Below are 27,670 nucleotides of genomic sequence, written 5' to 3'. Positions count from 1 at the left end.
GAGGTGGGAGCGATAGATCGGAGACGGCCCGGCAGAATTATTTTCTATGGCCAAATTCAGCCGCCAGTACTCACTGAGATATCGCATACAGATAAACGCTGCGGATCGGAGCCTAGTGTCGATCATATGCGATTATGAGTCGCTACCATCGATCAGTCGATCGATGTACATACATACAATGAGAGAGAGAGACGGGCGTTGCCACAAAGGAAAGAGAGATCAGAGAAACCCTATAAAGCAAGTGTAGAGAGACAAATCTCAATTCAAGGAGGTTGTGGTGGTCCTCATGTCCTGCCCCTAATACTCCAAAATCACCACCAAACTAGTCTTGTAGCTAGGAGTTAGTCCATTGTTCTCACACCTATCTTCTTCTTTTTCTTTTTCTTCTTCTTCGGTGGTCATCGAGCGAGCTTCTCATGCAGGAGTACTGATCGATCGATACACTCACCATCCACCTTGCTCTTCGATCTGTCAAGCCCAACGATCCTTACACAGTAATCGATCGAGCAAAAACCATAGCTGATCGAATCTGCACCAAAAAGTTAGAGAGATTAATTTAGGACTAGTAATAATTTTGTATATATTAGAATCTCTAGTTGTTGCTAGTGGCCCGGATCGATGCTTGAGGTGTCCACGCTGCGAAGCCCTAGCAAGGCGGATCAGCTTGGGTTCGTCGGCGACCATGTCGGGTTCCCCAGCATGTCCGCCACCGACTGCGTTGACTTCATGGTCGACGACAACCTGCTCCTCGACTACATCGACTTCAGCTGCGACGTCCCGTTCTTCGACGCCCACGGGTACATCCTCCCGGACCTCGAGGTCGACCCCACGGAGCTCCTCGCCGGGTTCTCCACCCCGGACGACCCGACAGTGAGCCCGGCGTCAGACGGTTGCCGAGCCCGTGGCGACGCCGAGGCGAAGCCCCCGGACGTGAAGAGCAAAGGGAAGGATTTGTTAGAAGACAAAGATGAAACGAAGCGGTTGTTGCAAGATGTGAAGAACGGGGATGAGGTCTTGAGCGACACCAAGCCGTCGGCGTCGGCGTCGGCCAAGAACACCCATGGCAAGCGGAGGGTGAAGGTACGTACGTACTATAACACCTTGCATGCCCTAGCTAGATACTGTATATACCAAGAGTAATACAGAAATATTAAGGGATTAAGCACAAGCACCACACCTCCATGCGAGCAGATCATTCAGATCTGAGCAGAGCGCACACACGCACTTTCGACTCGCTGCATCAGCTGGCACATAGATCATCATGGGATATGATGCAGAGACCTGGCTGCCCTGCATGGTGCTAGTACTGCGGCCTGCAGAGGCAACACGCCAAGTCGAGCTCGCTCGGCTGCTGCTGTTCTAGTTTGCATGCTCTTCAATTCGTACGCATGGAGATGGAGCTTTACACCCAAGTGCATGCGCAATGAATAGGGCCATGGGAATCCCCGTACGTGTAGCTCTCTAGCTTTTCGGATAGATGGATGAATTCGAAAGAGCTGATCGACAGAGCAGGCCGGTGTCACGGCCGGGATCGACCAAGCTAAGGATGCACGCATGCATATACCAACAAACACCCGGTACAAGTTGCAGCACCAGCACGTACAGTATTGTCTTTGCTACCATATGCAGCTAGGATAAAAAATCTAAGGCTCAAGGATTGCATTTAAAAAAAAAATCTATGTACATTATATTAGATTTCAGACATAGATCGATCGGTGTTTTTTACTAGCAAGTTTCTTATATACATGTGGATGTGATATTTATTAGGTGGACTGGACGCCGGAGTTGCACCGGAGGTTCGTGCAGGCGGTGGAGCAGCTCGGGATGGACAAGGCCGTGCCGTCCCGGATCCTGGAGATCATGGGGATCGAGTGCCTCACTCGTCACAACATTGCCAGCCACCTCCAGGTACGCACGCAACTTGTCAGCGCATGCAGCAGTGATCGAGATAGTACCAGTGCAGTACATCATGTGACGACGTGAATCTTTTACCAGGTTCTGCCAAAGCAGGGCTTGCAGTAAAAGTGAAAGCATGCATTTTCAAACACGGGACGCATTGCAGTTTATCTACGGGCAAAATTCAAAATTAGACAACATATACACACAATCGTATTTACCGAAATAGATAACATGTCAGTATATTTACAATTTTAGCATCCGTATTCAGCACACTGTGTGCCGAATATGACACTGTAGCCACCGTATTCGGCACACAGTGTGTCGAATATGGGATCGTACGTGCGTCCTCGCCAGGGACGATGACACGAACGTTGGACGGGCCTGTGCCATCATGACTGGCGTGGACACGACCTATATCCGCGCCATCATCCCTGGCGCGAAGCTACTTCCTCCCAGCTCATTTTGCTTTTTTCACATCGTGCTTTGCTTTTGTCGCGTCGCTGTCGTTTCGGTGTCTTTCTATCTGTGATTATGGCCGGCGGTGCGTTATTTTGTTGCGATGCTTTCAGTGCGTCGTCTGCCGCCTGCTACAAAATGAGGAGCGAGCAGCAGAGCGCAAGGCAAGGAGCAGAGCGCAAGGCGAGAAGGAGCAGCAGCGCGAGATCAGTTATGTCGTTCGATGCCATGTTGTCATTTTATTTAATTACCAACTTTTATCAAAATTTAAAATTATTTACTAATTTAATTTTCATTTGATGCCGACGTATTTTCATTTTATGTAATTACCAACTTTCAACAAAATTTGAAATTATTTGCTAATTTAACTGTCATTTGATACCGGCGTGTTGTCATTTCATGTAATCGCTAGGGACGATGGAGCAAATAATTTCAAATTTTGTTCAAAGTTGGAGCAAATTTTCGGAGTACATCGTGTGCCGAATACAGGCAAAAGTGTATTTCGGCACTCGGCCGAATACAGTTGGTATTCGGCACACGGTGTGCCAAAATACATGTTTTCTTCGTGCCGATTTGGCTCTTCATTTTATGTAAGCTATTTAATGTGATTTGACCACTTTCTTACTCATGCATTTTGAAATATACAGTTATATTACCAACTAATTTTTAATTTGGTTACATAAAATACATAGCCAAATCACATGAAATAGCTTACATAAAATGACGTAGGCGGCAGGCGACGCGTTGAAAGCATCGCAATAAAATGACGCACCACTGGTCATAATCACATACAGAAAGACACCGAAATGACAGCACGTGAAAAAAGCAAAAGGAACGGAGCTGGGAGGAAGTCGCTTCGCGCCAGGGACGATGACGCGGATGTAGGCCGTGTCCGCGCCAGTCATGATGGCGCGGACCCGTCCAGCGTCCACGTCATTGTCCCTGGCGCGGACCCACGTACGTCGCTACAGCCCATATTCGGCACACCGTGTGCCGAATACGGTGGCTACAGTGCCATATTCGGCACACGGTGTGCCGAATACGAACTATAGTGCTGTATTCGGTACACGGTGTGCCAAATACGAATACTAAAATTGTAAATACGCTGACATATTGTCTATTTCAGTAAATACGATCGCGTATGTTGTCTAATTTTGAATTTTTGTCATCTACAGATAAAATTCAAAATTAAACAACATACATAACTGTATTTATTAAAATAGACAATATGTCAGCGTATAGACCAATAGACCATGCATTGCATTTATATCGCTCGCTGGCTCGCTGCATCTGCATGTCCGTGGCGTCATCTCATACGTGTATGTATATATATTCCTTTGCTCAAACCGCCGTGCAAACTAATCAATGAGCTTGCTTAATATATTAATTACTACCAGTTACTCTCTTGAATGATGGATCGATGTCGTCATTGCTGCAGAAGTATCGGTCGCACAGAAAGCACCTCATGTCGCGAGAGGCAGAGGCGCAGAAGCGGCGGCAGATGCACGCGCCGACGAAGGGCATGCCACTGCCAGCTGCAGCAGGCCCGCGGGTCGTGCCGACCATCGGGTTCCCGCCGCCTCCGCCGTTCGTCGGGGTCGGGCCGCTGCACGTGTGGGGCCACCCGCCCACCGCGCCCGTCGCGGTGGCGGCACCCATGCTACCCGTGTGGCCACGGCACCTGACGCCGCCCGGCCGGCCGCTGCCGCCGGTGGACCCGGCGTCGTACTGGCACCAGCAGTATAACGTGCGTGTATCGCATCGCATCGCATATGACTCGTTCGTTCTAGTAGCTTTGACTCACTTTTCGTCCTCTCATCGGTGCATGCTGCAGGCGGCGAGGAAGTGGGGCCCACATGCAGTGACAGAAGGGACACCTTGCGTGCCGCCGGCCGCCATGGTAAACTACTCTAACCTCCATGCCATGCTCGCGCGATCGTTTCTTTATGCCTTTGATTTCGTTCTAATTAACATACTAGTGTACGTATTGGTCCATGTGTACGTGGACGTCTAGTTGCAGAGGTTTCCTGCGCCGCCGGTGCCGGGGATGGTGCCGCACCCCATGTACAGACCGATCCCGCCGCCGCCGCCTCCTCCTCCGCAGAGCAGCAAGGTCGCCGGCTTGCAGCTTCAGCTCGAAGCCCACCCGGTACGCATTGGCCTATAACTTTTGCCGGCATTTCTTATTGGAGATAAATAATACTGAGACCTTAATTAATTCGGATTATATTGATGACTGATCTATCAATATATATAATTGTTCCTTCCTCGTGCAGTCCAAGGAGAGCATAGATGCAGCCATTGGAGATGTTTTAGCGAAGCCATGGCTGCCACTTCCCCTCGGGCTGAAGCCGCCGTCGCTGGACAGCGTCATGTCGGAGCTGCAGAAGCAAGGCATACCCAAGGTCCCACCGGCGGCGACGAGCGCCAGCTGATCGAACGGTTTCCACCTCTCGCCGCCGGCGACGGATCGATGATATGCATGGCGCATCGGCACGTTCATGCATGCATGCTTTTGTGTAGATTAGCAGCAGCAGCAGCAGTAATCATTTGAGGGTTGCGTGTTTTGTAAGATGAGACAACCAACAACACTATGTTGTGCTAATTACTATTATCAGGAAACTCTGACAGTTTGGTTACTGACTTACTGGTACACGAATCAAATGTCCAACATCAGAGATGAGGCGTCGGGAATATAATCAGATGTCCGGCATCGACCTCGTATAGTATAGTACGCACTTGAAATAGTGATGCTTTGCGGCTTGGAGATCAACAGAAACAAGGCAAGGCCCTGCATGATATGGCTACTCAACTTGTTCGATGATTCTTCGTTTCCTGAAGGGCTGCACAGGCATGCTCCCTGGAGCACTGTGCTTTCGCCTCCTTTCCTCCTTACGGTTCTCTGCTTCAATCATCGCACGCCTTAAGTTGCCTGCCTTGTAGATTGGCTTCGGTAGGTGTCTATGCCTGCAATAACAAACCAAAGATGCAACTTTACTTAGGAAACAAATTATTAGAGAAGCAAGACTCTGCCTGCCCATCGACGACTTGATTAAAACACGCAATAGATAATTAGAGATCATCCCTGAAGCAGGAACTCTCCATGCCAGGACGTAGTAGCTTACCGCACAATCCGCTTGACTTCTGGAAGGTGCTTATACCGCTCCTTGACAGCATCCAGGTATTCTTGCTTTTTGCGCTCCCTTGGAAGAAGCTGCAAAGCAGATTTGTTGACAATCACATACCAGACCCAACATAAAAAATGTTAATAAACAGAAGATAAACCAACAATGAGCAATAAAGCGAGGTTGTAAATGCTCTATCTAACTCAGTGAGCAGATAATGATTTTTTACCACAAGCTAACAAAAAGAATGAACGTCAAACAAAGTAAGTAGTGCAACCATTTTCCAGAATAAGCATCATAAGCTAACAGCGGAGAAAGAAGTTGAACATGGAAACAGGCAGCTGTGAACTTGTCTAAGTTAGCTTCCAGTTGAGCTCAATAATAACTATGAACTAGAGGGCAGCAAGCATGCCCAAAGCCACAAACACAGTAGCAACTAGCGAACAGTGCATGGCGTCAAAAAACTTACGACTCCCAATTGTTCTGAAGCTTTGGACTTCCACAGCCGAAGATTTGTATCATCACTGCCAGATACTACATAGGTCCCGTCATAGGTGTACTTCACACAAAACACCCTTCAAAGTAATGTTGTAAATTGGTTAAGATCTGACAATAATATTCATGGTAAATAGCAGAAGATTATCTTTCAACAAAAAGATGCATCGAATGGAAATACCATAAATTGTAATATACAAACAGAGAGGAGAGGAGGGGGGATCTGAAGATAAATTTGCTGAGGGATATGTATTCTAAAAGTGTATAGAAGAATTTTTTGCTGACAAATCTGAACTGAACTAACAGATCAACTAAAATTGAAGTTCCGCATAAAAACCCAGTCTGAATTTTGGTCTAAGAATGAGGGCACCGATGGTAACTAGAACAAACTAAGTATGCAAAGAATGGCAAATAATGCAAGAAAGGAAAACCTTTGCATCCTCTTGGTATGGTAAATCTCTCTGCTGTGATCACCATTATAATTGAAGATTCTTACCTGCAAAAGCATTAGATATAAGTTGCCATAGAGAAAAGACCAAGACATATTTAGAGTGCGAACTCATTGTATCATCTTCAAGAGATAGCATACTGTTCTATCATAGGAACCAGTAACAAATTCACGCCCTGTTGGTGAGTAGTCAATATCCATCCTGAAAACCAAAACTCGTGTTAGAACAGCCTCACATATTAAAAGAAGATAAACATGCATTCTGACAATGTGATCAGTAAAGATAAACTACATTAAGTATTATCTTTTATGTGTATAAGAAGCTTGCTACAAATGCATCTACAAAAGGCACATCAATACATCCTTAATCAACATTAAGACAGATTAGCAACCCCAAGAAAAAATTAAAGTACCAAAGTCACCTTCCATTTTCAATATGTACCCTTCGGTTTATTCATATGCTCTTCATATTGATAATGAATATATGCTAGTCTGGGCAATAAATCTTTCCCCTAAAAAGGGAGTCACCTTCACAGCTATATCTACTTAAAAAGAAAAATCAGTACAGAAGAAAATTTTGCAAGCAATTAGTACTCACACTGCTGAAACATGGCCTTTGTGAACAACTTTGGCTTCATCCAGCCTTCTACAATCGAAGGAGTAACAGTTTGTGTCTTCATTTGCCTAGCAATAAGAAATATCAGCACATATATTTTATCTGTAGAGATAGCTTCATAAGTATGTGAGCTCCGTAACTGCAGCAAGTATAGAAGAACAGCACGAATCCATTGTTATGACAGTCCGATTATGTGATAATTAAAGCCAATAAAAAAATAGTTCAATCTTACAGCAGTGAAGTTCATGGGTTCCCTAGGGTTCCAGCATATTGAATTGCACCTTGTCTGCATAAGCAAATAATACATTAGCTTCTTCACAAGTCAGCAGGTACCAAAACAGAGGCTAAAAGAAATGTATATTTATCAAGATTAAGAAAATGAGAATTCAATAACCTTCATGATTAGCTTTCTTGCTGGCGATGACATGCGTAGGTCATAAAGTGTTATACTCCTATCACTGGAAAATTGACACCACAGTATTTTAGAAAACTAAAAGTACTAGTGTAAAGCAAAAAAAAAACTACATGAAACCAATATGAAATATATCCTATATTACAACTATACTGCATAAACAAAAAGAGTAGTCAGTTCGTAATGAATAAATCTATAACCCAAGAAAAGATTATCATTTTTGGGTCATGTTATCTAAGATACTAAAACTTAAAACAAGTAGACAAGTGTTATCCACAGAATGTGCATAAAGGCAAATTAGAAATAAAAACCATAAAATACAGGCATTGAAAGAGATCTCATTCTCTTCATTGAGAGGCTACACATGTCCTGACCCCTTGGGACCACATTGACATCAAAATTGCTAAGCAATTTGCAGTGATCAAGGCTAAACCAACAATTTGCTCCTGAATAACAAACTGCCAGAGTGAAGACAGTCTACTAGAATCCATGATTGCATGTAGTGTTAGACTAGCCCAACTATAAATGGGCAATTCTTTGAAAGGTCTTCTCAACATGCAAAGATATCTGACCCTCTTGTTGATGCCATTTAAATTATACATATCTGTGAAACATGATCATATTTAGCCATAGTGATTGATCTCTGGAAATAAATATTCAGAAGAAAGGAACTAATTTTCTCACATCTTTCACAACCAAAAATAACATTGGCAACAAGAAATGACATTATGGTCATCGTCTCATAAAGCACAACAAAAGGATAAATCCACATTCATTTCATTCAAATAATAGCTTACCGCCTGCTAGTTAATAAGATGATAACAAAACAGTTAGAAAAATAGCAAAGTTCGCAGATATAGTAATAAAGTTACCTAGCTGATGTAATTAAAACGTCAGGTTCTCCAGGATCAAATCGCACGGAAAGAACTGTATCTTTACCCCATTCAAAACTATTTATTGGCTCCGACCTATCCAAATAAAATTAGCATTGGTGTTGGTGACAGACAAAAGAAAGCTTATATTGCTAGAATATGAATCAGTAAATACTATACCTGTTATGATCCCATATATCTACTTGAGCACCGACAGTGGCAAAGAGACTACCACCCCACTGATGGTCAGCACCCCTAAAAATAGTGACAACAAAGATGATTTTTTCACGCAAATGGTAATGAGAGGAAGTCAAGCTAGTACAAAAATATTGCTCTTACCAGAATGCATGCTTCCAGGTGTAGACTGCCGATGGCTGTAAACCAAATTGGTGAATTGAACAAATAAGAAACAGGGATAGAATAAAAGAGAAATGTAGATATGTTTATCCAATGCATGCCTGGGAAGCCTCTCCAGTGCAGTTGCTAGTATCCACCATCCTAAGCATTGGAACTTTCCAGAGTCGAACACTGCAATCAGTCAAAGTGTAAGTGCACTGTAACAACACAGACATCAGTAGTCAGCAGTCACACAACTGCTTTACTTTACACCTAGAAACCGTACAGTTTAATCACGTAAATCTAACTATTATAACCTGTTTGCAAAAGCTTAACGCATGCGCAACCCTACAGGCCGTTGCAAGGCAGAACAAGCTTCTTAGTACAAGTGGGTCTTAGGTGTATCTACAAAGCCTCCATAAAATGAGGCCATTAGGTGGGGCTTTAAACTGGCGGCAGGTCTTCATTCTAAACCCTCATGCCCACAAATATAATACATTCTACTCAACTAAGACACTGCAACCTCTCTGGTATAGAGCCAGCTTTCCACGACAGGTGTGAAGCAACAGCCAACATAACACATGGAAACCCAGTGGACACTAGAACACCTCTGCCCAAGACAAAGAAAGTAACATCCACAATTAACTTACGTGCAATCAACGCCGCATGATATAAGAAGATCACCATCGGTAGATGTGGTTAAACCTCTTACAGCACCCTGGTGTCCAGGGAATTGGCAAACTGTTTTCCTGTTTTTTTTTTTTTTTGTTGTAGGAAACACATACAAAAAAAAAACATTCACAAGCGACAGGAATAGGATATGAGACAAGAACCAATTGATGAAACAAATCTTGAACGGGGAAGAAAAGAAGTCATCCTCAGGGAAAAACATTGTAACAGCAGTACCTTGCAGCAATGTCCCATAAGCGAATATCTGTCAAGAAAACAGAACGGTACATTTTACCACTTGATCCGAAGATAAATAAGGTGAAGCGAAATCAGAATCACTTTTCCTTCATGTCAAAGATGACTAGCAAAGATAATTAACTATCTTAAACATTTCAGTTAGTGGTTGACCCAAAAAAAAAAAATAGGTTCCAAATTTACATACAACAGCAACATCAACCATACCACTGCTGTTTACTACAATCATATCGTGTTTGCAAAGTTATAACACAAAACTCGTGGGTTCTTGAATCTTGACACTTTGGGGGCCATACAATAATTTCAGAAGGAGCGCATAATTACATGTTGTCGAGGTATAACAGTAAGACTCAGTCAGCCCCAATAAGATATCACTTTTTCTTACTCTATGTTGAGTCCCTGAGATCAATAAAGCATTAGGCATTTCTTTTGCAAATGAACTGAACAAGTCACTTAATGTACACTTCCCGACACCCAAACTGGGAGCAACAATGCTGTGTTTGCCCTATGCAACTCACATTAACCATTCCCTTTCTAGATGTCAATTCCTGACAATTTTATGATGATAAAATTAACATTGCGTTCTAAATAATAGATGACACAAGCCAGTTGCATCAATTGCATGCTAGAAGCCATTTTACAGTCTCTTTCTTAGTAAACGCGGAGCATGCTAGAGCATGACTGCAACAAATGCAGATAAACGCTTAGGTTCATATTCTAGTTTCTAGATACATCCATATCTTTTGAGTTGAATTTCGCTGGACCAGAACAGAATTAGAAGATGAGAAATGGAAGGTAGTCTGAGCAAGAGAAGAATACGGTAAGAATTCACTAGAACCAGCTACGAGAAACACTCAGGCAAATCATCTCACGTTAGTATCACGCCAGGGCCCAAATTAAAAAGTCAGAAATCAAAATGATGTACTTGTATGACATAAGTTATTAATAAATTTAGTTCATCATTTTACCAAAGGGAGAAATAAGTTTGTGCAAAGACACTCAATAAGATAAACGCTGGTCCAGAAGTAGGAAATTACCCCCATCCATGGAACCAGAAACTATTGCTTTCAAATGATTGGGATTTTTTGCCATGCACGATACAGCATCAATATGCCCGTCCATTGCTCCAATAAATGGCTTTGCAAATATCTGCAAAAGGAGAGCAGTAAAATTCTCGTTGCAATAAAAAGTAACCAACAAAACATGAATGCAGAGAAGGAAGAAGGGACATACCTTCTCTAACTTTGCAGCGTTAAGTGCCCGAGTGTACTCAACAGCTTTCTCTTGTGTACGAAGTCCTGGATCATAATTGCGGAATACTTTCTGTTGAGACCAACAAGTGTGGTTGGGAATGTCAGTCATGGAGGGAAGTAATACTTCAAAGCATAAATGCTTGAGCATGTAATCGGGCAGTCTTTGAAAGAGTTCAACCTAGTGTTGGCAGTGGTATTCAATGAAATAACCACTATAGGTTTAAGAGAAAAAAGACCCTTAGTTCATAATTATGTACAACATTCAACATCCGATAGTGTATGCCGAAGATTTCAAATTATAATGCTATTGTGCTAAAACAACAAACTAGCATCTTATCTAGTACACACTTGATCAAGAAATTCGATGTGTAACAAATGCAAGCCTGGTACTTTTACCCGTCAATGGAAGTTGAATTGAACTAGATGAAACAGACTGAACCCTGCAAGAGGGCCTTCTAGGTGTCAAACCGATTGAAAATCAAGGAGCATCGTTATAAGGGGGACATGATTTTGACAAAAAGGGATCGAACTGCTCCTTCATAAATTTACAAGTAGAATAATTTCACTAGAAACGCACTAAAATGAGAAACAAAAAAAAGATGGCAGACAAACTATTCCGCAGGTAATGAAAGCACTGTAACAGCAGCAGCAGCAGCAGCTAAAGCAACGCACTTGATGCTTTGGGAAACAGAGAGTAGGCTGCAACACTAGAGTTGAAGTTCATAAAACCGAGTTGACGATGTCACTCCCTCACGTGGTAGAAAGCAAAGTAACGGATTCGACGCTGCTACAATGAAACCGAGCAAACACAGCAGCAGTAGCAACAAGGAAAGCAACGCGGGCATCGCCGTCGCGACAGGGGTCGCCTACCTGCAGGTCCTGGCTGCGCTCGCGCGTGAAGTCGTCGGTGGAGCGCGATATCACCTTCACCTTCATCGCGCCGGCGGGATCGGAGAGGCAGAAGAGCACTAGACAGGAGATGCAACCGCGGAGCTAGGGTTTTGCGCCGCCCTCGACCGCCGAGGGGAGAAGAAGAAGGCTCCTTGGATTTCGGCCAACGGCTCAAACCGCCCTCGGTCGTGGAACAATAAATAAAATAAAACACTGGGCCGGCCCTCTACAGGATTCATGGGCCCAAATACGGCCCATGTCATGCTTTGCGTTGGAATTACATTACTGCCATCTGCTCTGCTCTGCTCTGCTCCGCTCCACCACCACGATGGCCGCCGCCGCCGCCACCGCTAGGTCGCTGCTCCGCGCGTCCGCTTCCCTTCTCCGCGCGGCCCCGGCGAGGTCCGCCTCGTCGTCTGCGACGCGGACGCCTCTTAGGCGTGCGTTGGCTGCACCCCCTCGCCTCCTTAGGTACGACCTGGCCCCACCCTCTTCTCTGTCCCTCTTAACAAGCAAGATACGGACTGGTGGTGATGGCGTTGCTCTCTGCGTAGGTCGCCCGTCGAGGCGAGCTTCTGCGTCGAGTCTTTGCTGCCGCTGCACAGCGCCACCGCCGCTGCGCGGATGACGTCCATGCTCGCCGTCCCCGGCCGAGGCCTCGGCTGGCTCACGGAAGGTAAAGACCAGCACCACCCTCTGGCCTTCGAATCTGCTATAGTTCAGAGACTACGGTAGCTTTGTGTGCTAGGCCCAAGCTAACAATGCTCTAACCTGCCATAGTTGTTGACATTGTGCAAATAAGACTCTAGTGGCCTTTGTTAAGTTTTTTCAGAATGTGCACGTCTATTTTTTTTCTCGTTTCTTTAGCATATATATCCTAGTGTAGGCAGGCTTAGATGCAGTGCATAATTCTCTTCTCTGCCATGTTTCCTTCTTTTTGTTTGGTGTATGTCATCTCATGTTGGCATCATTCACCAGTCCTGTTTCTAGTGTGTTTGATGAACCAGAGTCATTTTCTGTTTTTCTTTTCATTTATTGTTGTAGGATCAGATGAAACTATTTGACGAGCAACCGAGGAAAGGTGATCACTAGAATGTCTCCACCATTTTGTTGAAATGTCATTCAATGTTATGCAACTTACAACCTATGATTACCGAACCATTTTCTGATTCGTGAGTAAAAGGTTGCTTTGGTTATGAATGAAACGGCCTATTGGGTATAAAGCATTCCTCCCCCACCAAATCGTCACACTGTTTTTCAAGTTATTGAAATGACTACCTGTTCTTCAAAAGAATGCATAGGTGGCTGATAATGATTGCTCCACAAAACTTGTTGTCTTATTGAGCCAATGAGCCTTCAGTATATTGTAGTCAGGAAAAGCAGTATATTGTATTCAGGAAAAGGAGGATAACAATTTATAGTATTGGAGGATATGGTGTGTAAGACTCCTAATTCTGCTTCAAATAATGAAATGACATCATTTACAAAGTTCGCTCTGGGAAAAAATTAAATAAATTGGTTTAGAAGTGTTACGAATTAACTGGGGAAGATGAAACAAAATGAATTGAGAATACTATAAAGTATAAACTTTGTGCTGGAGCAATATTAAAGAAAATGGTTCAAGATATGTTTTTAAAGTTCTTAGCAGAGTGAAGTCCAGTTCCCCTTGATGAATAAGAGGCCATGAATTGCTTGGTGTAACTAATCAGTTATTACTCAAGAGAGTTAGCTTTGCATGATACTGAATGACGAAAATCATATGGTCACAACCTGCCCTACTGGGAAAACCAAATTATAGACAAAGACCACGGAAATATGTAATATACTCACATCGGTGATGTTAGGTTCTTCGAACAATCATGACGAATTAATATTGTTGGATAACAGCTGAAACTGATGGAGTATGATGCTGGCACCATAGGAACCAGGAGATCGTTGGTGTTTCAGAGTTCTTTTGTGGTCCTGCAGAATGAGTTGACAAAAAAGGAAGCATGGTTTCCATTGTCTAATATGTGAACTATGATGATGACTTAATAAACAGTTTTGGATGTGGCTCAGCCTTTTTGGCCTTCCCATTGACTAAAATCTTTATGTAATGATCTGGTGACCGAAATTCTTGCAAGGTGCAAGACGTGTTATTTTATCGTCAGTCCTTCGGAACATCCTTTGCCGCTTTTGACCTTGAGTTATGAGTCACATTTATCATGGAAAAACACTTGTGTCAATGATGTTCCTGTGGGCATCAAATAATTCTCCAACATATGATCTCAAATAATTTACAAATAACAGTATCTACAGGTGCTTTGTTGCCAAGTTTGGTGGGAAATTCCATTGCATTTCGTCATTCTGGTAGCTAGACATGAACTTCATGCAGATAGGCGGCTGGACTTTGAAAATCGAAAGAAACGCCGATGGCAGGACCCAGAGGCCATCTCCACAGACCAAACCAGACGCCACTACAATTGAGAGCATACTTGCAGTTTGCTTGTCTGCCCTCTTCCAGATGATGAGTATCAGGCTCCCAATGCACGTGTCTATGGCGAACGTCGGTCCAACAAAGAAGGGGATCGACATGGCCATGATGTTTGGGACGTAGCCTTTCACCTTCCAGTTCTTTGCCCTGGATATCGTCGCCGCACCATCCAAGCTCAATGCCAGGAAGAAGCAAGCTACACAGAGCTTCGTGGAGTGCTTGGGAAGCGCCTTGACTCCTTCAGCACTTAGCACCGCGATGCCGCGGTAGGCGATGGCCATGGGCGCCGCGTAGACCGATCCAGCTTCTCCCAGGTGCTCCTTGCCGACGATTCTCTGGAAGGCGAGGAAGACGAACGGGTTGATGAGGCAACCGAGCGTTGTTCCGATCACCTGGCTCGCGAACATGGACAAGGGCGAGGTGAGCGTCAGGTACGCCGTCTTGAAGTCTTGCATGAGCTCTGCGGTGCTGCCGATGACCACCACCACCACAGCGCAGGCCGCAAGGCCAGCGACAGCACCACCGGATGCTTCGCCGGCCCACGCCCCGACGATGAATATGGCGAGCTTGCCGTAGACGATGCCGGGAGACCAGTCCGTGAGTCCAGAACGCCAGGAGGGGAGCTATGGCGTAGCATAAGGTAAGGTAGCCGGCGAGCGCGAAATGGGTCGGCACGTCCTCGCTCTGAAAAGTTTGCATCCTGCGCCGATCATCGTAGCTGGGAGATGATGTTCATCCTTTTGTTCCTGGCTTTTTTGGTGTAACTGGCGTGCTGCCTTGATGCTGATTGCACCCAGTTGGAACAAGGAATCCCCAAGCACCATCGATATGCCCATGGGTACCTGCTTCATTTCATTTTATTGATGAAGCACCACATAATTAAAAGATACTAGTCAGTCACTGAAGAATATCAAGCCATGCTTCAAAATAAGCGTTCTCATAGTAAAAAAGAAAAAGAAAAAAACTAAACTCAAGTCTGCTGCTCGCCTTGTATCCATTGATTCCCCTGAAGCTGCTCGGCGAAGGATCGGTGAACCATTTCCCTTGCTTGCGTTGCAGAACGGGCCAGATGATCTTTGCGCCGAGGAGCAGCGAGAAATTTATCAGGTAAGGGCAGATCATGCCGACGCCGACGAGACTCAGGGAGAAATCGAAGTAGAATCGTTCCTTGTACGCCTTCAGCCCGAAGATAGGAAAGGCTTGGAAGCCACAGCCGTCTCCTCCCGTGTAGAACCACTGGAAGACGGCCCACGTGAAGCTTCCAACCAGAGATTTGAGCAGAGCGCGCACTTGCAATCTAAGGAGAGAAAAACTAATACATTTAGTATATGACAATAACTAGAATTTAGAGATCGCATTTTACAAATGAAATGATCAAGAGGACATATTGTGGTAACACTAGATGAGCAACACTGGACATTAAGGCCATGTGTTGTGTTTACTTTGCAGTTGCAGCCCCCTTCGGTGTGTGGAAGCTGTTGACAATGCCAGCTATAGCTGAACCAGATGGGTACAACAATTTGTAGTCCAGAATCATGATCTGCCAGGGAATGTCAAAGAAAAATAATGTTGAAACTCGATGAGTTGTTCCATCAAATCAACAAGATGGAGAGCTTTACACGATTGCTAAACCAGTTTGGTTCTAATTCTTAGTGCCATGTTGATCCAAGTCTTGAAGAAATGCAATAAAACCAAGCAGACTATATTTCTTAATTCTTATGTAGGGGGGGAAAGTTGATCAAGCACTGGCTATTCTTAGATGGGAAATGGCATCAAGATGGATCTCTCACCTTCGTCAACGGGAGCGTGCTGAACAAGCTGGAGAAACTTGTGAGGAAGAGGAAGGCCATGATCTTCCCTGTATGCAGCGTATACACATCCTTCCCTGTGGCTGTCCTGCCGGCTGATTTCGCGACCGTCTCGGTCATCGCCGGCAAATAGGACGTGAAGCCACCTGCACAATTCAGGTGTTCGTTCCCATCAAATCAACCAGCTCTGAATTTTTTTCACGAATACGCAGGAGGACTACGTATCATTGTATTAAGAAGGAGAATAATAAGTTTAAGTACAAACACGGCGCGGGAGAATAAGCCTGTTTAGTGGTAAGAGCCGCAACACATAGGTGATTACTCGCAAAATAAACGACCTAAATGTCTTGCACCCACTGCTATCCAAAGATGCGCGTCCTCCTTGATCCGCTCGATAACCTGCTCCACCGAGGAAGAACGACGATCGAAGAGTCTTGGGTTGCGCTCCTTCCAAAGGTGCCAAGCAAAGAGCGTGATCATGTAGTTGGTGCCTTTTCGCATCGTCGCTGGCTGCAAAGAGGAGATGTGAGCCCACCAGTCTTGCAAGGAGGATCTTTGTAGGAACGTGCACAGACGCCATGCCCAAGTGAGGGAATCCCACCAAATGGACTTAGCGAAAGAGCATTCGACCAGGATGTGATCCATAGTCTCAAGGTTCTGATCACAAAGCCAGCAAGTTATGCATCAAGGCCGTGTTTGAGGCGCATGTCCGCCGTCCAGATGCGCTGATGAGACGCGAGCCAGATGAAGAACTTGACCTTCAGGGGTGCCCAAGCCTTCCAAATCCTTTCGGCACCTTGAAACAGAACCGCACCTTGGCAAAGGACGTTGTAGGCTGACCGCACTAAGTAGAGGTCATCTGCGGTCCATCGCCAAACGAAGATCTCGTCCCTCTGCTCATTCAACTGCACTTCCGAGAGGCGCGACCAGAGCAAGACGTATTGCACCAACGCTTGCACTGATAACGCCCACGCTTGCACTGATAACGCCCCTTGGCTATCCCGAATCCATTGCCGGCCCTGGAGAGCTTGTGCAACCGTTCGAGTTCGAGCAGCACGGCTAGTGACCAGCTTGCAGAGCGCAGGCGCAAGTGACTGGATGTTCTTCTCGTCGATCCAATTGTCGATCCAAAAGAGGGCACGATCGCCCCTGCCTAGGTTTACGTAGACAGAGGCGTTGAAGAGAGCTTGAACCTCCGGCTCCATGTGCAGCTGAAGCGTGGACCAAGCACGCTCCCGATCAACCTTCTTCAACCATAACCAGCAGAGGTGAAGTGTAAAACCTACAAGCTTGAGGTCGGGTACGCCGAGGCCACCAAATTTCAAAAGTCTACACACCGCACCCCAAGCAACCGCGTATTTGCCCCGCACCGATACATCAGTTCCAAACCAGAGGAACCTTCGATGAATGGCGTCGATTTCCTCTATCAACCAGGCGGGAAGATGTGCCGCCATGATCGTGTAGATCGGCATGGACAAAAGGGCGAATTTCACTAGGATGAGATGACCACTTTTCTGCAACAACGGCCCCTTCCAAGGCGGGAGCTTGTCGGTGATGCTCTCCACAAGCGAGCGAAGCTAGGATCTCAGGAGTTTCTTATTAGCCAACGGAAGGCCGAGGTATTTGATCAGAAAATTCATATTGTGGCATGGAAGATTTCCTAAACTGCTTGTAAGGTGGCCTCACATCCAAAGATTGGAGTAATAAAGCATTTGTCCAAGTTGGTCCCCAGGTAGATCCGAAGATATCCATAACTGACTTGATCACTGAGGCTTCATGGAGCATCAGAGAGGCAAACAAGATCACTTCATCCGCATACAAGCTACATTGGTGATGAATTGTCAGGTGACCAATCGGCTACAAGAGGCCATCAGCACTAGCTTTGGCAAAGAGGCGACTGAGGACGTCCATAACCAAGATGAAGAGAAGGGGGGAAACGGATCACCCTGGCACAGACCACAACGGTGATGGATGGGCTGGCCAGGCCAGCCATTAAGCATGACGCGCATGGAATAAGAAGACAACAGGCTCATAATCCAGTTTCTCCAACGCTACCCAAATCCCCACGCTTGCAGGACCTCCAGCACGAACGCCCACGCCACGGTGTCGAATGCTTTGGAGATGTTAAGCTTAAGCAAGAGTTTGGGAATTTTTTGAGCAGAGAGCAACCTCGCAGATCGTTGAATGAACATGAAATTATCTTGGATCGATCGGCCCTTAATGAAAGCACTTTGGTTGAGAAGAATGAGGTTGCCTAGATGATGCATGAGACGATTTGCCAACATCTTCGAGATGAGCTTCGGGAAACTGTGGATCAGGCTAATCGAACGAAAATCCTTAGGACAAGCAGCATTCGGCCTCTTGGGAAGCAGGGTTAAGAAAGCACCATTTAAGCAATGGAAATGGCATCTATTCTGAGCATAGAAAGACTCAAGAGCCTTGATAACATCCGCCTTGATGACCGGCCACACCGATTGAAAAAACCGCCAACGAACCTGTTAGGTCCAAGAGCCTTGTCTGGCAGCATCTCACGGACAACACTCCAAACTTCTCCCTCGATAAAAGGAGCCTCAAGTCCGGGGAGATGCTGTTGAGAGATCCCCAACGAGTCCAAATTGATCGTGAATGTTCTATCCACGTCGTAATTCAGGAGCTACTCAAAGTAGCTTTGGAGGACGGTAGCTTTCTCCCCATGACTGAACACTGAACGATCGCACGCAGGCAGACAATGTGGTTCTTTTGTCGCTGGTAGCGAGCATGCAGGTGAAAGAAGCAAGTATTTGCGTCACCTTCCCTCAGTTGGGTGATCTTGGATCTCTGTCGTGCCATGGTATGCTCCAGGGAAGAAAGGCCAAGGCAGAGGCACTTAAGCTTCATGCGGAGCTCAAATTCATCGTAGAGAGTGACCGGCCTTCTTGCGCGCAATCGAACCTGAAGGTCACCTCCTTGGATAGGAGGAGCTGAAGCTTGACATTCCTGGCCTTCTTTGCCGCCCAGCTCTGGAGCTCTCTTGCCGAGTTGCAGAGAAGACAGTCAAGCTGATGGAAGGGGTCACGGAGAGAGTCTGGACAATGCCAGCCTCGATCGACGACCTCGAGGAAATCATCGAACCTCAGCTAGAAAGTTCAAAGTGAAATCTTGGCTTGACAAAGAGAGGCGTGTTACATTGTAGAAAGAGTGGCCAGTGATCCGAAATGTCGGACGAAAGCCCTTGCAGGAAGGAATAGGGGAAGAACTCCTCCCAATCCAAAGAGGCCAAAGCGCGGTCAAGTTTGACGAGCGTCGGATTAGTGCGCTCATTACTCCAGATGAAGGAACGGTCGTGCAGATACAAGTTCATCAATAACCTGGCAAAAACGCACCATGCTGAGCCAGTTAATTCGCGCATTGTTCTTATCAGCCACATTTAAAATCAAGTTGAAGTCACCCACAACTAGCCAAGGGTTTGGGCTAGCGTCCCTAATGGCTTGCAGCTCTTCCAGGAAGAGCACCTTCTCATTGTCCTTCTGAGGACCGTAAACTGAGGTGAACCACCAAGGTTGATCACCGGAGAGGGGGGTGACCTTGGTAGTGATTGAGAAATAACCAATGTGCACATCGGACATAGTAGCAACATCCACGCGACAAGAGATCAGAACGCCACCACGAGTGTGACTAGCCGACAGATATGTGAAGTCACTAAAATTAGACCCAAGCATCGAGAGAACAACGCCATAAGAGATCACGTCAAGTTTAGTCTCTTGAAGGCATAGAATGGAAGCTTTGGCATCCTCCAAAAGGAGACGAACAACATCGCGACGAGCTGCGGAGTTCAATCCCCACACGTTCTAAGAAAGGATAGAGGTTTGATCCATCTGAGCAAAGACAACACCACGAACTGCAACATAGCTCAGGGAACCGTGGACGCTATGTGGCCGACGGGAACATAGTGGAAGGGGTCTTGCCGAGGGACGGGAAGAGCTCTTTAACAGCCGCCAATTGTTGCCCGCGTAATTCACTTTTAAAGAGTTCATCGTAGGCATTCCTTGCTTCCTCGTTGATCAGCGCAGACTCAGAGAGGATGCCTACACGTCGCATGAGCACAACCTTGACACGCTTAGCTGGTCTTACCTGTGACAACGCCTAACTTGCGATCCACCGGCTTCGCTTGGGCAAGGGAGAGGGCTGCGCGGCGACACCGAGAGCGACAGGAGCAGGATTTGGTGCTAGAGGCATTTGGATTTTCTTCTGAACACGTGTAGCAAAGGACTGTAGAGGGTCCTCCGTGCTGGTGGTGGATGCGATCTGAGGTGTAGCATTCATAGCCGGATGATCAACATGTTGAGCAGGGGTGTCGTCGAGTGGCGGGAAAGCCGTTGGTGAAGACGGTAGAGTCTCAGGAAAATTATCAGCAGGAGCACATCGTGGCACCAAAGCACTGCTTATCAACCGACAACGAGCGCGTTGGCGCACCCGGAGGTCCAGACGTGTCCTAGGAAAGCATCAAAAGCAACGTGCGCTTGACCTTCCGCGAGAGCCCGCAGCAGATGAGCAGACGCTCAGGCCCATAGGGCTAGCTGCCACTATGGTGCGGCACTTGGAATGCACAAGAGAGATGCGTCGTGCAGCAGCTGGCGTAACATTGGCTCTTTTGAAATTGAAAACACTAGAGCGAAGTTCCACCGTCATGGGGTCAAAGGAACGTTGTCAGACATCGTCACGGGCGAAGACGCATGCAGCAATACGTTCATGCGCGCCTATGCTCTATGCACCGGAAGGCATAACAGATGCACCGTAGCCCTGACATAGAGGCATGGGCACCGGTAAAATCTCGGGTGGCACGACAGGAAAGCATTCAAACTGGATAGGCACGGAAGCCGATGCGGGTGGAAGGACACCACCCAACGGACGCCACGGGCACCACCAATGACCGGTGCTGGAGGAAGCCTAACTGGCGAGGAACCAACTGGACTACAGTGGAGAGAGGCTTGAGGAACTAGAGCCGAGCCAGCTGTCGTGGCCGTTAGAGGCATCCAAGACAACCTCCTCCCTGGGGGGAGTCCATCGCGGCCCATACCATTGCCTGGCTCCCATCAAATGCCCCAGCGCCACCATTGGATGAAGCAGCATCTTCGCTGCTAGAGGACGATGGGATACGGAATTCCGCCAGGGAAACGATCCGAATGAGAACGTTATGCTTCAAGGACCTTTCCTCCAAGATGTAAGGAGGAAGACTGCCGAAAAGTTGTTGCATCTCAGGGTCTTCGTGGTGGACGGTGCGAGCAGGCTCCGTGACCTCCAGGATCATCATGTCGGGGAAGGCTCTTGGACAATCACACCAAGCGGCAACACGGAGGTCCGCCAAATCAGCACAGTCGGCCGGAGCAGATTCATCCTCGAGCCGTTCCACCAAACAGAAGGAGGACAAGAGCTTTTGAACCGTAGAAACGGCCCAGGCGAGCGGGATGCCGCGGAGAGAGATGAGAACACGGAAGGCCAAAATGCCGCTTTCCGCAAAGGACATCCTCGACCAGGGACGGAAGAACCAGAGGACGTCGGGCACAAGGGATCTGCCGCTTGAAACTAGGATGGAGTTGTGCACTGATTGAGACCGACAGACGATCAGGAAATCTTGTGGGAAGAAGGTCTTGACGGTGAATTCCTCCACAGGGACGCCAAGAGTGCTAGAGATGAAGTTGGACAGGGCTGGGACCTTGAATCCTGACTGAGAGCGATTCGTGTAGGCAATGAGCCCCCATCGAAGGCTACACTCTTATGTCAAAAACTTGTCAATCTAGGGTACAATGCATCTTGCGGGCGGTGGAGCACCGCAGGTGACTGCCCCCTCCTGAACGGCAGTAGGCGGCAATGCAGGAACCCCCAAAGCCCGGAGGAGAGCCTGGAGGTGTAGGCCCAAATGTCGCAGAGTCGGTGTGGGTGGAGCCAGCACGTGATGGTTGCTGGGAGGCGCCAGTGGATTGGGGTGGCGTAGCACTCCTAGTCGTAGAACCAACCAGAGTGGAGGAGGACGAGGAAAGGTGGTAGATTTGTCGGCGCCCACTATAATCCTCCGAGTCGGAAGAAGAACCACGCGGACGCTTACAATCCCGAGCATGATGGTGAAACCCCCTACAATGGAAGCATCTTGGCAGAAGATGACAATCCGCATGGTGGTGCTTCCATGATAGACAGTTGAGACAACGCTCGTCTAGGGCAACGGGCAAACTCTTTTTGTGTGGCGTGGATGAAGCAGGGAGCAGGCGGGTGTCTCCCTTAGTCGGGTGAAGATGGTGGCAACTGGTGACGATAGTCCAACCATCATTGTCGGGTAGAGGCCGAAACGGCGCTCGTAGAGGCTGGCGTGATGAAGCTTGGGTGAGGAAGGCCGGTGGAGCTCTCTATGCGGCCGCCATGAAGCCAGAGGGAATACGACCAGTGGGAGGACCCGACAAAGAATCCTGGAGGGCAAGCTTACCTTTATCCACGCGGGACGAAGGAAGCGACACAATAGGAGCCGGCGCAGCAGGGGACAACGATGACCCCCACGGCCGAGGAGGTGGACAATGGAGTATCATGGAGCCAACGCTGAACCTTGGAATGTCCCGTGGAGGAGGCGCTAGGGCAAAACGGGTGAGCGAAGGGAGAAAGCGGGGAGGAGGTCACCTTGGGCAGGGCCGTTGAACTGAGCAGGTGCCTGGAGGACGGCGACCCTGGGGACTGTGACAACGAAGGAGACAAAGGAGAAGGCTAAGGAGCAGAATCCATCCAGCCAGCTCCGAATTGGAAGACAGAATATATGCCCATGCTCATGTATCCTGCATGCGTACCGTAGAGCGACAGGGTAGTGCAGGCGATGATGTAGGTCTGGACGACCGACATTCTCCTGCCTGGTGAACGGCTGGGTGGCCACGCTGCAGCGGCCCAGCAGCCGCGTCCACCAGCTAATCACGAAGAAGCTCACCAGGCTCACCGACATGTTGAACGACAGCACCAGGTCGGTGGTTAGCCCGATCCTCATCGAGATGAAGCTGAACACAGTCCTGAGCACCACACTCGTGGCCACCGACTGCGCCGTGATCCGCCACCACCACGGCAGCGCCAACTGCCCCGCGAACGGCGCCATGGCTCGTGGTCCTCATTCCGATGGTCGGCAGCAACGTCTCCTGCCATGTTCCTTGAGATGTATCCGTGTCACCCTTTCACCCGTAGCCAGCCTCCGACATAAGCATGGCTTTTTATAGGCAACTAGATTGGCGGACTGACAACCATATTGTCTCCTTTCTTGGCGAAAAATTGTTACAGCAACTCGTCAATGGCAATCACTAGCAAAGGAAGAAACACCAACAGTTAAAAACGTTGTTTGTGCAACACCCAATTGCAGCAATTAGTTCCACTGATCTCCAGTGAGTGCACCATGTATTCATGTCTGAGTTTGTTCCATCACAACAACACAGGCAGTACCAAGAGGAATCACCATCTAGTAGATCCATGGACAACTCAGTTTGATCGATTGCACGTTCTAAATGAAACGATACAGCCTTCACCTTATCTACTACCACTGTAACAAATAAACAAGCTTAGAGAGGCTTCATAATGTTCATTCATCCGTGCTTCCTTCTTATGGCTCGAATCACTCAGCCACATTAACCAATTCGTACTCTACTAGCGACAGGTTGTTGTCTTCCTTCACAGTGAAGCTGGCAGGTTCTGTAGCCTCTATGCGCCCCCATTTGTCCACTGCAAGCCTCATGGATCCTTTGAACATGTCAATTTTGGCATTGCGCAAGATCACTGTGGCATCGGGCTTCAGCAAGTCGACTGCATAGAAGGAGAGTTCATCGTAAGTCCAGGGTAAATACATATTATGTGATGATACACAAGCAACCAAAACAAAGGACAAACAAGCCAAGAATAAATGAATAAATAATTTGATACACACAGAGAATGAATATACAACTGTAGGATCACAGTATCAATTGTAAATAGAAGTAAAAGGTTATTACTGCTGCATGCACTATAGCCACTGGGATGTAGTCATGCAGTTAGCAAATGAATAGAGTGAAGCTACTATGCTTTCCTCTTAACTATTTTTGCAAGCCTTCAAATCAAGCCGATGATATCTGAAAAAATAATTGAATGTCTGAGATGACAAGCCAAGTGAAATATGGCTGTGTCCCTCAAAAACAAAAACAAAAAAATCTAAGTATGCAAGAAAAGTAACCAGCACTGCAAATGAGCAAGTAGCAATGGCAAAGGGTAAAAGAATGGAATAGTTAATACGGTGCACCTTAGCATAGAAGACGAGCTTTGATCAGAATTCAGAAATGATGATGCCAGATTTTCTTTTTCATGCACATAGGGTGAATTATATTTCACAGACACCAATAAGAAATATAGAAATAAACTACTGCACTGTTGTTCCGAATGATACAGGATCTGGACTCAATTAAGCTGCACAAAAGGCCAACAAAAAATAGGATAACAGGTAATGAAGAACTGTTAGATCCAACTTCTGATATGGTGGGCAGTCAGCTAGTATAAATAAACGTTTGGCAAAAGAATGTATCGCACAGTTGTTGCTACTTGTTATCCCATCCATACTTGGTACAAAATTCACAGGTCACAAAGTTCTTTTTTTTTAGGGGAATACAGTGGGGGAAACCCCCACTGTGGTAATTAATTAAAGGGAAAAAAGAGATACAAAGCTGTGCAGGAAAAGAAAAGGAATTTAAGACTGTACAAAAGGGCACTAACTAGGAAAGCTATAAGAGAGCAAAGTGCACTAAATGAAAGAACTAAGCCATGAGGAAACATCGAGGCTGATGTTAGAGCTCATTCTATGTAGGTGCAGGTTTACAGTATCTGCAAAATTTGCTTTCCACTGTTGAAAACTTGGTCTTGTTTTCCGAAATATGAGAGTATTTCTTTGCTTCCAAATCTCCCAGGTCGAGATTGTGAAGATTTCCATGATGAACTGATTTTGGAAGTCATCTTTTGCCTTCCGTAACATTGGGAGGAAGCTAATAGAGTGATCCCACACTATACCAAGTGAATCCCAACATCTGACACTGAATGGCATTCAAAGAACAGGTGATAGGCAGTTTCTTTGACATTGTGGTTGCACATGATATGGTTGTAATTGTCTCCCTCTATCTTGTAGTTCTTCCTTTTGAGCAGGTTTCTAGTGTTGAGTCTATCCATGAAGAGGAGCCACATGTGAACCTTGAGCTTCTTGCAACACTTAGATTTCCATATCCATAGGAATGGTGTCAGTGGTGTGATTGATTTGTAGGGGATAGCATAAAATTTGCTTGAAGAATACATAGTTCCCCAACAATACAGCCATGTGTCTGTCTGTGTGTGTGCTTGTTGAATTTCTTGAAGTTTGTTTTGCAAAATGTGCAGTCCTGTGTAAGCCTGGTGAGTTAGAGGTATGTCACAAAGTTCTCCTTGCCTATGAACATAAAACAGAAGATACCCCATCTTTTATTCTATAATCACCACAGCTAAGTAAACCTTTTACATAGAATATACCGCCAATGAGCCTAGTACATCTAACGTAACAGCCGGGTGGCATCTCATCAAAACGAAAAGGTCACACATTTGTCTTCTTTTATACTTGTTTTAATCCCAGAGAATGTCATAGAATCTGGTAACGATAGGATGTTATCTACGACACCAAAGCCCAAGCGGATCAGCGCAATCAGATGGGAGCCTAGCAAATCTAGCATACGGCAAACGATAGAAACAACAAGGGCCGGCTAATCAGGCAATCAACCACCTTGCTCATTGCGGGCGGTGAAGACGATGACGCCGGTCTCATCGCCGACGAGGCACTCGGCGATGCGGGGCGCGCGGGAGGAGGCGGCGGCGGGGGCGGGGGCGCCTGGGCGCGCGCGGCCGGGGACGGGGGTAGCGCTGACGACCTTGACGGTGAGGGTGTGGCCGTTGGTGCCCGGCTTGAGCTGGTCGACCTTGGTGAATACGGGCTTCCGAAGCGCCGGTTTCTGCGACGCCGCGGTCGACATCGCCGTCGGCGGTGGTTGGGATCGGAAACCCTAGCGTTTGGGTGGGGGGAGGTGGAAGAAGACGAGGTGAGGAAAAGAGGAGTTGGGGATGGGTTGTTGTGGTTGCACAGGCCGTTGATGGAATCGGGCTGGGCTCAATTTGGAAGGGCCTGGCCTTCATAACTGAACGGCAATGGAAAATCAATTTCATTTCGAATTTTCTTTTATCCTTCTCTGGCTCAGAGAAATCTTTATCTCTACTACTTAAAAAAAAAATGGATGATAGCAGTGTGAGATGTTTGCCGACACCCTGCAGAATTCACACATGACCACGGTGTAGAACGCCGGGGACGGGCAGCAAGTCGCCCTTGGCCTTGGAGGATGATGCCACCGAACACGCTGATGACGTCGAGCTCTATTAGACCATCTTCAACCATATTTTTTTCATTTCGTTCTCTTCTCGATTCCCTTCTCTCTTCTCATTTTCTTTATTTTCTCTCCATCTTCAACAGCTTTCCTTCGAGGGGAATCACGAAAGGAATGAGAGAGAATCCCGTCCTAGAAGGAATGACCTTTGGAATCCCTTTTGTGACGGAAATCGTAAAAATAAACTGTTGAAATGTTAAAGGGAACGACGAGATTTTGATCCCGAAGAGAAACGATTGGGCATGATCTTATTTCTCTTGCAGCACCTGGTGGAAGCAGCATACGCATCCTGGCATCGACTTGGTTTGTAATGCTCAAACCAATCCATCATGGAGCTTAATTAATTGCGTCGTTAAATTAACAGTTTAGTGTGCACGCATGACTAGTTTGTGCATTCCAGATATTCTATACGTTACTCTTCTTCTTGCATGTACCACCACATACACACGTTGTATGGAATATGGGGTGCATTGTCCAGAATTTAGATGTATCTGAGTGCCCAGCCCATAGGATTGGATTAATGCAATTGAGGGCCCACAATTGTGCTGGGCCCACCTTCTCACACGTTGTAAGAAGGGAACACTGTTCTCTAGTCCTGAACCAGCACTGTTGTCCTGTTTTTGTGACTGAAGCCATTCTGTTTGGACTTTGAGAGATGTTGTTTTTGTTCATGGTCAACAAGAAATGCAATAATAATATGTCTAAAGTACGGCTTACAACACTAGGAAATGCCAATTGTTTAACAGAAAGACTGTAATTTTTATTTTGGATTGATGTCTTGTAGATTTGTTCTGCTACTAGATATTCGGAGGTACATGAGTAATGCTCGTTTGGGCTTCTATGATCTTGCTGAGCATCACAGCTTGGACCTTGTCGAGTTTTCGTGTACGCTTTTCCGAGATCTTGCCTGTAGTGAGGGTTGAACACACATTTGGTAGTTCAGCAACTGTTTGAGCTAACTTTCGGTTCTTGTTTACAGCACTTCCGAGCAGTTGCTGTAGATGTTCATGCATGTATGAGATGAATGATGAATGCGACATGTGTTTGAAACTGTTGTCACCGCTTCTGTGGGATTAGCTGCTGATGTGCCATGAATTGGCTGGAATCTATGTAGAGTTTGTTTTGTCGAATTGTGAACTGCGTCATTCTTGGGATGAAAAGAGTACGGATGATTTCGTGAGATATTCTACCTGGATTATTGGAGATTTTTTGTTCCTATGGCACAAATATCTCCTTGAATTTGTGGCTAT

General features: G+C 46.5%; 3 protein-coding genes and 1 pseudogene across 8 annotated transcripts; 2 read left to right on the top strand and 2 right to left on the bottom strand.

Moving 5' to 3' along the window:
- The first annotated feature begins 144 nt into the window (after positions 1 to 144).
- LOC133930686 (probable transcription factor GLK2) lies at positions 145 to 4,929 on the top strand. 2 transcript variants are annotated; one of them, XM_062377500.1, is made up of 6 exons: positions 145 to 1,080; positions 1,768 to 1,908; positions 3,794 to 4,102; positions 4,190 to 4,255; positions 4,376 to 4,504; positions 4,632 to 4,929. In XM_062377500.1, exons 1-6 carry the CDS (start codon positions 619 to 621, stop codon positions 4,788 to 4,790), a joined length of 1,266 nt encoding a protein of 421 aa, XP_062233484.1. In that variant the 5' UTR covers positions 145 to 618; the 3' UTR covers positions 4,791 to 4,929. The 2 variants fall into 2 exon arrangements, with proteins under 2 accessions (XP_062233484.1, XP_062233413.1); XM_062377429.1 differs by having other exon boundaries at positions 4,370 to 4,504.
- Positions 4,930 to 11,912, bottom strand: LOC133930602 (uncharacterized). The gene is made up of 17 exons (XM_062377312.1): positions 11,707 to 11,912; positions 10,817 to 10,906; positions 10,621 to 10,732; positions 9,566 to 9,593; positions 9,310 to 9,408; positions 8,782 to 8,851; positions 8,663 to 8,697; positions 8,504 to 8,578; positions 8,324 to 8,419; positions 7,434 to 7,497; positions 7,272 to 7,325; positions 7,022 to 7,107; positions 6,565 to 6,625; positions 6,407 to 6,471; positions 5,950 to 6,055; positions 5,481 to 5,569; positions 4,930 to 5,322 (listed from the first exon to the last, which is right to left on the bottom strand). The coding sequence occupies exons 1-17, from the start codon at positions 11,770 to 11,772 to the stop codon at positions 5,160 to 5,162; spliced, it is 1,359 nt and encodes a 452-aa protein (XP_062233296.1). The 5' UTR covers positions 11,773 to 11,912; the 3' UTR covers positions 4,930 to 5,159.
- A 36-nt stretch (positions 11,913 to 11,948) lies between these two features.
- LOC133930824 (protein NUCLEAR FUSION DEFECTIVE 6, mitochondrial-like) lies at positions 11,949 to 13,889 on the top strand. Of its 5 annotated transcripts, none has more exons than XM_062377902.1 (4): positions 11,949 to 12,198; positions 12,282 to 12,403; positions 12,778 to 12,808; positions 13,649 to 13,889. In XM_062377902.1, exons 1-3 carry the CDS (start codon positions 11,984 to 11,986, stop codon positions 12,789 to 12,791), a joined length of 351 nt encoding a protein of 116 aa, XP_062233886.1. In that variant the 5' UTR covers positions 11,949 to 11,983; the 3' UTR covers positions 12,792 to 12,808; positions 13,649 to 13,889. The 5 variants fall into 5 exon arrangements, with proteins under 5 accessions (XP_062233886.1, XP_062233820.1, XP_062233747.1 ...); XM_062377836.1 differs by having other exon boundaries at positions 13,615 to 13,889; XM_062377763.1 differs by having other exon boundaries at positions 12,772 to 12,808.
- Positions 13,890 to 14,004: 115 nt separating this feature from the next.
- Positions 14,005 to 26,158, bottom strand: LOC133930512 (probable metal-nicotianamine transporter YSL1; annotated as a pseudogene).
- Positions 26,159 to 27,670: the final 1,512 nt, after the last annotated feature.

Source organism: Phragmites australis, chromosome 1 (assembly GCF_958298935.1).
Source record: "Phragmites australis chromosome 1, lpPhrAust1.1, whole genome shotgun sequence".
Lineage (NCBI taxonomy): Eukaryota > Viridiplantae > Streptophyta > Magnoliopsida > Poales > Poaceae > Phragmites > Phragmites australis.
This window is presented reverse-complemented; position numbering and strand designations above follow the sequence as displayed.

What these genes read in the sequence shown, in the direction of transcription:
- LOC133930602 (XM_062377312.1), bottom strand. Translation starts at nt 11,772, where the DNA reads ATGAAGGTGAAGGTGATATCGCGCTCCACCGACGACTTCACGCGCGAG. An exon ending in GATATATGGGATCATAACAG is followed by an intron (nt 8,420 to 8,503) that starts GTATAGTATTTA and finishes TTATTTGGATAG; the next exon opens with GTCGGAGCCAATAAATAGTT. An exon ending in CATACCAAGAGGATGCAAAG is followed by an intron (nt 6,056 to 6,406) that starts GTTTTCCTTTCT and finishes ATTACTTTGAAG; the next exon opens with GGTGTTTTGTGTGAAGTACA.
- LOC133930824 (XM_062377687.1), top strand. Translation starts at nt 11,984, where the DNA reads ATGTCATGCTTTGCGTTGGAATTACATTACTGCCATCTGCTCTGCTCT. An exon ending in GCACCCCCTCGCCTCCTTAG is followed by an intron (nt 12,199 to 12,281) that starts GTACGACCTGGC and finishes CTCTCTGCGTAG; the next exon opens with GTCGCCCGTCGAGGCGAGCT. An exon ending in CCTCGGCTGGCTCACGGAAG is followed by an intron (nt 12,404 to 13,614) that starts GTAAAGACCAGC and finishes GTTGGATAACAG; the next exon opens with CTGAAACTGATGGAGTATGA.
- LOC133930686 (XM_062377429.1), top strand. Translation starts at nt 619, where the DNA reads ATGCTTGAGGTGTCCACGCTGCGAAGCCCTAGCAAGGCGGATCAGCTT. An exon ending in ATGGCAAGCGGAGGGTGAAG is followed by an intron (nt 1,081 to 1,767) that starts GTACGTACGTAC and finishes GATATTTATTAG; the next exon opens with GTGGACTGGACGCCGGAGTT. An exon ending in ACTGGCACCAGCAGTATAAC is followed by an intron (nt 4,103 to 4,189) that starts GTGCGTGTATCG and finishes TGCATGCTGCAG; the next exon opens with GCGGCGAGGAAGTGGGGCCC.